Below are 12,371 nucleotides of genomic sequence, written 5' to 3' on the forward strand. Positions count from 1 at the left end.
CGGCTACTTGGAAGGCTGAGGCAGAAGGATCGCCGGAGCCCAGCAGGTCGAGGCTGCGGTGGCCGGGAGCGGCCACTACACTCCAGTCTGGGTGACAGAGTGAGACTTCAACTCAAAAAAAAAAAAAAAAAAAGATGGCAATAGTCATCAAATTGATTTTACAGACTCAATTCGGTCCTTATCAAAATCTCAACTGCTCCTTTCTGCAGTTCCTAAAATTCATATAGAAATTCCAAGGACCCAGAATAGCCACAACAATCTTGAAGAAGAACAAAGTTGGAGGGACTCATGCTTCCCAATTTCAAAACTTACAACAAAGTTATAATAATCAAGACTGGTATAAAGATAAACATATAGGTCAATGGAATAGAATTCAGAATCCAGAAATAATAGTAATCCCAAATACACTTATGGTTAGTGGATGTTTTAAAGGATACTGAACAGTTAAATGGGGAAAGAACAGTCTTTTCAAAAAGTGATGCTGAGACAATTAGACAGAAGAATAAAGTTAGGTCACTAGCTCACACAGTACACAAAAGTAACTCAAAATGGATCACATACCTAAATGTTAGAATGAAAACTGTAAAATACTTAGGAAAGAACATGGATGAATATCTTTGTGATCTTGGATTAAGTAATAGTTTCTTAGATATGACATCAAAAGCACAAGTAACCAGAGAAAAATTAGGTCAATTGGACTCCATCAAAATAAAAACTTTTGTCCTTCAAAGGACACTATCAAGAAAGTAAAAAGACAACCCATAAGATGGTAGAAAATATTTGTAAAACATGTACTTGCAGGTCCAGAATATATAGAGAACTCTTAAAACTCAACACTAAAAAGGCAATTTTAAAATGAGTGAAGGATTTGAATAGGCATTTCTCCAAAGAAAAATGTATATGGCCAATAAACACATGAAAAAAATTCTCAGGATGATAAGTCATGAGGGAAATGCAAAGCAAAACCACAATGTGATACCACTTTACACCCACTAAGATGGGTATAATAAACAAACCAAAAAAAGGCACTAGTAAGTGTTGGCAGGGATGTGGAGAGAGGAACCCTCATACATTGCTGGTAGAAATATGAAATAGCGCTGCTGTATTGAAAACGTTTGGCTCTTCTTCCAAAAATTAAACATAGGATTACCACACAATTCAGCAATCCTACTTGTAGATCTATACCTGAGATAATAAAGAAACGTGTCCACACAAAAATTTGTACACAAATGTTCCTAGCAACTTTATTCATAGTAGCCAAAAAGTAGAAACAATCCACGTCCATGAGTGAGGAATGTATAAACAAAATAATGTATATGTATACAATGTAATATGATTAAGCCATCCAGAGGGATGACGTATTGATTCATACTATAACATGGATGAACCTGGTACAACATTATGCTGAGTAAAAGAAGCCAGATACAAAAGGCCCCATGTTGTGTGATTTCTTTTGCATGAAATGCCTAGAGTCCTATGAGCAAAACCATAGAGACAGGAAGTAGATAAATGGTTTCCAGGGACTGGGGGTAATGGCAGAAATGGGAAGTGCTAATGGACTCTGGGTTTCTTTGTGGGGGCGATGAACTGTTCTGGAATTAGTGGTGATGGCTGCAGACTTTGTGACTACAATAAAAGCTATTGAGTTGTACATTTTAAATGAGTGAATTTTATAGTATGTGAATTATATATCTCTCAATTTTAAAAATTACCCATCTTTCTTTGATCATTCTGCCAATCAAGTTGTTCTTATAAAGCCTACTATAATTTGCAAAGAAAAATTACCATTAAAGCATATATTTATGTGCTTTTTGCTTTTAAGAGGAAACAAAAGAAGGTTCATAATCATCCTCATAGACTGCCTGGAATGTTACCAGTATTATGTATCAGTGCAGAAAGAGAGGTAACAAAATCAGCATTTCTCTTCAGTTCTGCAATGACAATACTCATTCATCACTTTTGTCCTCTCATTATCCTGACACAGACCTTTTCATTTCGATGTATGAAATGTTGATTGTTTCAAAATGGAAGGAAGTGTTTCTGTATGCGCAAGTGTTTCTGTATACATGTTTCATGCCTGTTCTCTTGCTCTTTTTCCCAGGTCCTCCCTTTCCCAAGCCAGGTGGTGTACAACAGAGTGGGCAAGTGTGGGAGCCGTACTGTGGTCTTGCTCCTGAGAATCTTGTCGGAGAAGCATGGATTCAATTTGGTCACATCTGACATTCACAACAAAACCAGACTTACTAAAAATGAGCAGGTAAGTTGACTTTGCCCATCGTTAAACTGTATTTTGCTTCAGCTCATTTGTGTAATTAGCAGGGGTGCCTTACAGGGCATCCTTCAAACTCCTGAGTAGTGAATGCCAGAGTTTCAATTTCATGCTGTATTTTTGCCCGAGTATGGAAGAAAATTTAAATTAAGGGTTCTGAGGGAACTTCACAAACTAGGAAATTTCTCTGATGAGGGATACTTCTATGAGGACCAGAATGAAGGACAGTATACCCTTGATGTTGTCTGTTTAGCTAAAATTAGCAATGCATATATCATGAATAGTCAAACCACTGAGCTGTAAATAATGCTAAAGTCTTCACAGTCAAAATGAGAACATTTTGTTGTAGTATTCCATCATCTGCATTTTCTCACCAGTGTCCTAAATGTTTATGGTTGTAGTAAAGAGAAAATCTTCTTTGGGCCAGAAGTCTGCTTGGTTGATGAGGACATAAGCTTCCTGCCCTGGTAAACTCAGAGGATCTTAGGCTTCAAGAGCAGCCTTTGGGGGCTGGGTGCAGTGGCTCAAGCCTGTAATCCCAGCACTTTGGGAGGCTGAGGCGAGAGGATCATCTGAGACCAGGGGTTCCAGACCAGTCTGGGCAACTTGGCGAGACCTCATCTCTACAATAAATTTAAAAATTAGCCGGGCATGGTGGCGCGTGCCTGTAGTTCCAGCTATAGTTCCAGCTACTTGGGAGGCTGAGGCAGAAGGATCACCTGAGCCCAGCAGGTTGAAGCAGTGGCCGGGAGCATGCCACTGCACTCCAACCTGGGTGACAGAGTGAGAGACTTCAACTCAGAAAAAGAAAGAGCAGCATTTGGAGTGTTCAGTGGTAGGAAAAGAATCACCCCCACTTCGTAGGAACAACTTTGCCACACAAGTGGAGGAGGTAGAGACCATGGTCGCTATGAGGTGCCTTTCCTGAGATAGAAGTCAGGCATAGTGTTCTCACCATCACTTTCAAGGGTCAAGCTTGTCAGCCTGGTCTCAGAACTTTGTTTCTTTCCCCCTTAGATACACAGATTGAACCGCCACCAATGAGTGGTGCATGTGTGTGGGGAATTCACAAGGTATATGAATTTTATAATTACCACCAGGCTGAGATCATAATTATGGACATTTCAACCCATGCATCTTACTTTCGGACATAATCCTCACCTTTGAGAAATTCAGAACTTCCCAGAGGAAATCACGTTCCTGCTTTACCACAATCCTATCTTTCTTTCTTATCTTAGAAGAAAGCGGGTCTGTTTTAAGACAGTAATATGGCCAGCAGGACTTGCTCAAAAGCCGGTATGGCCGGGCTCATTGGCTCAGCCTGTAATCCCAACTCTTTGGGAGCCTGAGGTGAGTGAATTGCCTGAGCCCACGAGTTCGAGACCTGCCTGGGCAACTTGGTGAGACCTCATCTCTACAATAAAAAAAAAAAAAAATTAGCTGGGCGTGGTAGCTTGCGTCTGTAGTTCCAGCTACTTGGAAGGCTGAGGCGGAAGGATCGCCGGAGCCCAGCAGGTCAAGGCTGCGGTGACCAGGAGTAGCCGCTGCACTCCAGTCTGGGTGACAGAGTGAGACTCCAACTCAAAAAAAAAAGCCAGTATGCTCAGTGTCTTTCATAGTATGAAGATCAGAATGCCTGCTCCATAAACTTCCATTAAAGAGTCACCGAGTATCAAGTTGCAATAGTCCTTATCAGTACCAGTAGTTAGTGGTCATTACCAATCAGTGAAAAACATTTTGGAATAGGCTCTGTAGTAGGATCTTCATAGAAAAAGTTATCTTTGGTGGCATTTAAGGATATTGCATTTTATGAGTAACTTTGTTGAATAGGTGTAGGTTCTCTTTGGTTTCCTTACTTGATTAGGCTGGTGATGCCCTTTTAACAACCTGAAAGACACTATAAATCAATAGCCTATGTGATTGCAATTTTATTATCATTATTAAATCTTGCTTTCTTTTGAGTCTAAGTTTCAAGGCCCACTTATCAGATGATACTTAACTATAATCACACTCCATTCTCAGATGCCTCATAAAACACGTTTGCTACATTTTAGTTCCTACTGCTGAAGAGGGTACAAATAACCCAGAAAGCAAGACAAAGCTAACTAAAAGATTAGATGTTGAGATGTTTGAGAATGTCCTAGAAGGGAGAGCACAAAATATAATTATTAAATATGCCATGGGTTTTTACACAGATAAAACAACTTTGTTTCCTGTGAGGAGTAAAGATGAAAAAGAAAAATACAATTGTTAAATGTGAATGGAATAATTTAGATTAAAAATTAGCAATAATTCACTAGCCATGTATAGATTGTTAGATTCAGAAAGAGTTAAAAAACAAAGTCATCCTTCTCCTCTAAAATATAGTTAGCTCTCATCTGTTTGGAATGGTTGGCTTGTCTGGAAGCCAGGGAATAGACTAGACAATATTTTAAGGTTCTTTCCAGCCCTGTGATTCTGTGATATATTTGTACAACTTCTAGCATAATCTGCACTGTGTAGTTGAAACATTTCTGATTCCTGTGGTCAAGATGACCTAGAATATATTTCATTACTTTATTATTCCAGATTACTATTAATTATAAGGCAAAGGTAAAGATAAGATAGAAAAAAACCAGTGTATAATTTTGATGTAAAAACAGACATAGCAACTGCAGTTAACTCATCTGGTTCTGGCCTGCAGAGAGAGTAGCCAGGACACAAAATGACAAGAAACCTGGTTTGAAGTAATTCAGTAATGTTTAGAGACACTCTTTTCCTTGTTCTTGGATCTCATTTATTAAAGTTTCAAAGTGCAGAAAACAGAGGAAAAAATATTTTAACATAATATATTCAAGAAACAATTAGTGGTATGAATAGCTACTCTTCTTGGTAACTTCTAAGAGGAATAAAGGGGGCATTGATTTAGGAAACTGGTGAAAACTTTATAGTCAATGGTTCTCACCCATAAACAGTAGAACTCTGAAAATTTGTTCCCATAGAATCATTGTCCTCCAGAGTTGATAACAATTCTGCTTCAGGTGCAGTATGAGTTAAACAGGTTCTTGTGGGCTGGCTGGGATGCTATCCACCATGTAGAGCATTTCGTTTATGAGAAAATGTGTTCCAAGTTCCAAACTACTGACTTACAAGTGAACTTTAGAATAGTATCTCTTTATAAGCCTGGAATTATCTATACCATTCATTTATACAGAGAGGCACCTGTCTGGGCCAGAGTCAAGTTCACACATCCATTTCTCCCTGGAGGGCAGCTATCATCACACACATGCACAAACTCACAGTTAAATTTTTAAAATCTATTAAATGAAACAAGACACTGAAGGGATTATTAAAAAGGAAAGGGAGCGTGAAGACACCAAATGTTAGAACGCCTATAAAAATCCTACTACAGCTGTCCTTATAGAAATAGAAACACCTTGAAGTTTATATTTCAGAAGACTCCGCCTCGACAGCAGAGCATGGACAACTGTTGCCAGGCGAGAGCTGGACTTTTGCACAGCACATTATAAACCTGCAATTACTTTACTGCATTTATGCTCTAAAGCCAGATTTCAGTTTCTTGGACTGGCTTAAACAATTTCTTAAAAAATGGAGATTGTATATAGTTTTTGAAAGATAGAGGAATTTTTTTCAGAAGACATGCCAAAAAAACTCATAACCACATTTGGTTAAGATCTGATGCTATCTTTGAGAACATTGCTCTAAGGATCAGAGTGCTACAGGCAATCACAGATGGAAGAATCCACAATTACTTCATTCTCATTGGAAAAGAACAAAAGTTATCAGATATGAGGCTAAAATATTAGGAAAGCAAATAATTTCTATTTATGTTGAAACTGAGGATTACAAATTGGATATAGCATCTACTAGAATGCTGATTATTTTACTTTATTATTTCACTGAAATCTTTAGACATAAGAATACATTTGTGAGTGGGTACGATTTCCTGTTTTATGGATGAGAAAACTAAAACAACCAGATGAAGCCACCTTCCAAATACAGTATAATATAATGACCATCTGGGGCACCTGGCCTTGAACCTGGGTCCTCCTGAATCCAAAAACCATTCTCATCATGCAGTGGCTGGATGCAGAATCTCTAGCATGGCTGGAGTTGCAATGGCCCTTCTCCTGGAGATTCTGGGGCAGTGCCCAGAAAGCTTTTTTTTTTTTTTTTTTTTTAATGAAGTGCCACAAGAGAGTTTACGATGCAGCCAGGATTGAGAAGTCCTGTCAAAATCATCATATTGCCATTTCCCTAGATGTATTCCTGAGAATCCTAGTCCCTGGGCCAATGAAAGAAAGAAAACACCACAGTTCAACACATTGGGAGGAAATGCTGCCTGCCTTGTCCAAATGAATCCATTTACGATGGTTATTTGCAGTTTGAAGACTTTGAGAATTTAGAACAAATTAAAAACAAAAACAAAGATTCTGTTTAACTGGGGTTTTCCTAGTATTTTCTGGGATTAGTTGATCAGGGGACTCTTTGCGTGTTGGAGACTCATTTGCATCCTGTGGAATGCCAGTTCACGGTTTGTGAAATCCTGGGCTAGTTTTCATCTTCTCACCAGTCATACCAGTAAAGGGTACTGTTTCACTATAAATGTCACATGAGCTCTGACTCCATCTGACACCTATTCAAATGATCAAACCCTTTGAAAAGTACGCAAAAGGTTGGGGAGGGGAAGATTTCATGCTTGTGTGCCCTTGGCTGCTTATCTTCTTGGGCAAAACAGTCTTTCTTTTTTCTTTCTTTCTTTTTTTTTTTTGAGTTGGAGTCTCACTCTGTCACTCAGACTGAGTACAGTGGCATGCTCACAGCCACTGCAGCCTCAACTTGCTAGGCTCAGGCGATCCTTTGGCCTCAGTCTTCCAAGGAACTGGCACTACAGGTGTGTGCTACTATGCCCAGCTAATTTTTTGATTTATTGTAGAGACAAGGTCTTATCATGTTACTCAGGCTGTTCTCGGACCCCTGAGCTCAGTTAATCCTCTGGTCTCTGCCTCCCAATGTGCTGGGATTACAGGTGTGAGCCACTATGCCTGGCTCAAAACAGTATTTTTTTTTTTAACTATGTTTTAAACATCTCTCTTCTGTTGCTCCTGCTTGCTGCATGTTTCAAATCTAACTACTCAGCAATAAGCCTTTTTTTTTTTTTTTTTGAGTTGGAGTCTCTCTCTTGTTGCCCAGACTGGAGTGCAGTGGCACACTCACAGTCACTACAGCCTCAATCTGCTGGGCTCAGGTGATCCTTCCACCTCAGCCTTCCAAGTAACTGGAACTACAGACACATGCCACCACCCCTTCCTAGCAATGAGCCTTAAAAAAAACAATAACAACAACTCACCTAAAGAAACCATGTTAGATTTGGAAAAGGTCCAGGGGCCACTGGGATTCCTCCAAGGCTTCCCTAAGGCAGAGTCATTGTCCTCTGTTTAACCAAGAAGTTTCATTCATCCATTTGTGAAGCAGATTTCTCATTATTTGCTCATTCACTTTGATGAATATTTGCTGAGGACCTGATATTAATGTGTATATCATCACCTGACACCACAACTAGATATATGTGCACCTTATTTCTAATCCTCGGAGCAACATTACTAGGGAAGTATTATCATCCCATTTTATAGGGAAGAATAAGTGTATATGGGAAGATGATGAAAATATAATCTAAATTAAGGATTTGAAAGTAACTGGAGTCAAATCCTGGAGAACTTTGAATACTGGGCTTAAGAGTTGGAACTTTATTCGGTAGACAGTGGGAGGCCATTAAAATGGCATCAAAATCTGCTGGGGGGGTTTTCTTACAGTATGTGTTTTCTGGCCCCACTACAAAATGCAAAGTTGGATTTGTAGGGGGAGAGACCAGATATATGTATCTTTGGGGAAAAAAACTCCTAACAATATCTTCCACAACTTTAGTGAAGAATCATTGCATGAAAATCTCCCATTATTAGAAAGTTCTCCCTTTATTAAAGTGAATTCTCCAGTAAGCAAAGAAAATTCCTCTGTTACCAGACACTCTCTCAAACCCCTGAAGATGCTATGGCTTGCTGAAGTTTTATTAATTTTTATCTTTCAAGAGCCAGCCCATTTATCCCAGCAACTTCTCTCTTGCTTGAAATGTTTTGAAAAAGTCTCTTTCAGAATGACCCTCAGAGCTTCCTGACTTTGTGGGAGTAGGGACAGTGTCCACAGGCATGAAAGGTGCTCCAGCCGGACCTTGGAGTCAAGCTATAAAGGTTGACAGGCATTGGTTCACCCAGCTCTGCACACAAGGTCTTGTGTTGGAGCCCTGTAGACAGAAACAGAGTTCACTAATAGAAACTCGGTGGAAAGAAAAGCGGTGGGGAGAGAGGAAAATGAAGAAGCAGCAAGCCTGAAAACATAAAATACATTCCTCCTGTCCTAATTCTAACGGTGCAATTTTCTCTACAATTTAGACCCAGCCTCTTTGCCTTGCTCATGTCATTGCTCCCCCTGGTGGACTTCTTCTTCATTGCAGGCACGTGTTGCACTGACAGCACAGCCCTAGCTAAAAGCTGGGAAGATCCTCCTGCCTCCTGCTGGATGGGCTGCCCCATAGTGAAGAGGGAGGTAGCCTTTGAGGGTAAAGAGCCGGGTTCGGTGACTCAGCCTGTAATCCTGCGCCTTGGGAGGCTGAGGTGAATGAATTGCCTGAGCCCGCGGGTTCGAGACCCACCTGGGCAACTTGGCGAGACCTCATCTCTACAATAAATCAAAAAACTAGCCGGGTGTGGCAGCGCGCGCCTGTAGTTCCAGCTACTTGGAAGGCCGAGGCGGAAGGATCGCAGGAGCCCAGCAGGTCGAGGCTGCGGTGGCCGGGAGCGGCCACTGCACTCCAGTCTGGGCGACAGAGTGAGAATCCAACTCAAAAAAAAAAAAAAAAAGAGCCAAGGGCTCTCCTCTGAGCTACTCCTTATTTTACCTTGATGTGTTAAAAAAAAACTATGGTGGGGGGAGGGAGATGGGATTAACAGTAGCAAATATCTGTCTGGGAACGGGGAAACACCCCATATCAACAGGATGCCTGAATGAAACGCAATTGTATACCTAACCCTTAACTGTACCCCACAACTTCATAATAATAAAAAAAAAACATGTCTTTTTTTTTTTTTTCACTTAAGATGCTTTGCAAAATTATAGGGCGTCTAGTGTTCATAAGTGACACAAGAATTCAGACCCAAGTGGGGCTGGATGCCACCACTGCTGACAAGCATTTGCTCAAGGAGTCAGGAGCAAAGTCTAACTGTGTTGGTAGAACTGAAAGGTTTTCTGCGTCACCATCCCAGCCAGTCAGGTTGAAAGCAAAAGATTAGAAAGGGATGGACTATGATTAACTTCTTCTTTTAGATACATTCCACTGCATAGTTATCTTTTTTTTTTAATATTTAAAATTTATTTCCTGTTCGTGCTAGGGCATACTCTGTTTTTAAAAAATGTTCTCTCTGGCATTTTAAAGTTTTTACTTTTATATTATTTCTTAGTGCTTTTCCACCTGGTAGAACTTTCCTTTCAATTTTCCACCTGGTAGAATGTTCCTTTCCTATGTCACAGGAAAGGTCGAAAATGTATATCCCATAAACCCTCTTTATTCTCCAGAGTTTTTACTAACCAACCCCTTCCTCCCATTTTAAAAGGTTGCATGTAAGTCAAATATCAGTGGGAATGATGAATCACTTGCAACCAGTGCTAAAAAGCAGCATTTAGGGATTTGACAAACTCGGATTTCAACCCTGGCTCCACCTCTGTGTATTGATGAGATTTCAAACAATCTTTGCTGCCTTTCTGTGCCTCAGTTTCTTAACCTTAAGTATGGTCAGTAATACTTCACTCATGGGGTCCTTGTGAGAATTAAATGACAGTGTGTGTATAAAAAGCTTCCAGTACAGTGTGTAGCCCCTAGGAAGCACACAGAAGATGGATGTTGGTTTGGTGTTGTTATATCCTGGATATTATAATAGCAAAATGGTTTGTTCCATGTGACACCAGGAAAAGTATGTACAGGTCTGTATAAGAGAATTCTATCTTCAGTTAACTATATATAGTTTTTAATTCTATAAGGATCTCTAATAGAATATCTTTATTCCATACACATTTATGGGACATATGTTCTGTGCAGGTACCAGGGCTATGCTTTCTAGGGAATAAATAAAACCTAGCCCCATTCCTCACAGAGCTTACCATCTAGCTCAAACCTAATGCACAACCTCAGTTATAGTGTAATGTAGAAAGTATGTTTCCTGAAAAACTTTCAGATATTGAAAGAGCCATGGAAGGTCCAAGAAAGCTGCATTATTTTTGAAATGAAGATAATCAAAACCAAACCCATTTATCCCCTCTTTTTCAGCCAAATGTGTTGCTCCTCTCAAATTCCCCATCTCCACGAATGGATATCATCATGTGTTTGGTTAGCCCAGCCAAGAATCTGGGAAGAAAACTCTCTTGACCACCTTTCTCCTACCTTCTACTGCCAGGTGGTTATCTCCTTAACCCTCCCAAAGCCTCCTCACCTTTCTCCCTTGCATTGGTTTAAATCAGTTTTTCTTACACTTTTATGCCTTAGCATCTTATGGAAGGCTTTTCAAAGCACAGACTGCTAGACCACCCCCCCCCCAACCCTGAGTTTCTTTTAATTTAGTAGGTCTAGGGTAGGACCTGAGAGTTTGCATTTCTCATCCCAGATAATGCTGATTCTGCTGGTCTGGGTACCACACTGAAAATGACTGCTTTAGTTAATGCCCTCATCATTTGCTGTTGGGATCATTGCCCAGTCTTCCTAGCTGAGCATCTGTCTCTAATCCTTACCCTTCTTCATGCTCTCTGCCCTGCCTTCAGATCTGGAAAAACAAATATTTTCTGGCTATTGTTTGCCCACAGGATAGATGTCAGTATCCCTCCTGTAACCTGCAGTGCCCTCAGTTACCCTGCTCTCTAGTCTCACCTACTGATGGTGGGTAGAGTGCAGTGTGCTGCTCTGTAGGTTCTTTGACTCTGCAACAGAAAAGAATTTCAGAGCGAGTCCAGAGCATAGTTTAAGATGGAATTTATTAGAATGAAAGAGACATAACTTAAGGGAGAGTATGCATCTCTTAAGAGAGGGAACATGCTGCCTTTAACAAGAAACTGTATATACTTTTGCAATGATAATTAAGCAAACCACGAGCTAAGAGTGGAGATCTGCAAATATATCTCATCACAAGTTGTGATTACCAACTCTCAGCCTTTAAGGTCACAAGGACCTTCTAAATAATGAAAGTTACTGTCTAACTAGGTGTGGGCTTTTCTGAAAGCATCATGTCTGGGATTTGGGTAACTCCCTATTTCCACATTCCAACCCACAAGGTCGTCAGGTCTGATATGCCTGGTCAGTTGGGTGAAGGTAATGTAACAGAGAAGAAAGATGTCTGAACACTTACCGTATTTTAATTTGAAAATACCTACCTAAGAAAATCTGCCTAACTACTTCCAAACTAAGTTAACTATGTCTGCCTCACTACTACGTTGCTGATCCTATCCCTGACCTCCAGCGCACTGAACTGCAGTTTCTTAATGCCCATATCACTTTATGTTGTGTCCTTTGAATACCTGTTCACTCTCTCTGCAATGCAATTAATTCCTTTCTTAACTGCCTAACTCCATTGGGTCCTTCCAAACCACTGGGGAATGCCTTTTGGGGAGCATGGCCTCTTCATCTGCAGGTACTTGCTAGTCACCTCACCTAGGTGCTTTCTACTGCAGGGTGGTTATCACATGATTGTACATACCTCCTAGTCCACCTCACCCACAAGATTCTGAACTTCCTACCAGGAAAAACCAAATGTGTTATCTTTAAAGTCACAACCCCGAGCAGTACATTCCCTGACACAGAATGGAAATCAATGGACGTTGAATGAAAGAGGCGATCCAGAAAGGCTACTTGGAGGAGGTGGGCATTATAGCCAGAGATAAAAAGTGTTAGGATTTGGACATGCAAAGAGAAGCCAAAAACCAGAAGAGGAAGCATAAACCTGAGATTGAACTTGGTCAGGCTTTAGTATGAGGAAGGAGCAAGGAGGGATCTCATTTGGCTGGCCAC

At 40.4% G+C, this 12,371-nt stretch overlaps 1 protein-coding gene across 2 annotated transcripts in view; it reads left to right on the forward strand.

Moving 5' to 3' along the window:
• The window catches only part of UST (uronyl 2-sulfotransferase), a 322,433-nt gene that overhangs the window by 175,679 nt on the left and 134,383 nt on the right, over nucleotides 1-12,371 (forward strand). For both annotated transcript variants that reach the window (XM_008051829.2, XM_008051830.1), the window contains exon 3: nucleotides 2,102-2,257. In XM_008051829.2, coding sequence (XP_008050020.1) covers nucleotides 2,102-2,257 — 156 coding nt within the window. The remainder of the gene's footprint in view (nucleotides 1-2,101; nucleotides 2,258-12,371) is intronic.

This window comes from Carlito syrichta, unplaced genomic scaffold (genome assembly GCF_000164805.1).
Source record: "Carlito syrichta isolate Samal-C Ts95f unplaced genomic scaffold, Tarsius_syrichta-2.0.1 Scaffold236941, whole genome shotgun sequence".
Taxonomy (NCBI): domain Eukaryota; kingdom Metazoa; phylum Chordata; class Mammalia; order Primates; family Tarsiidae; genus Carlito; species Carlito syrichta.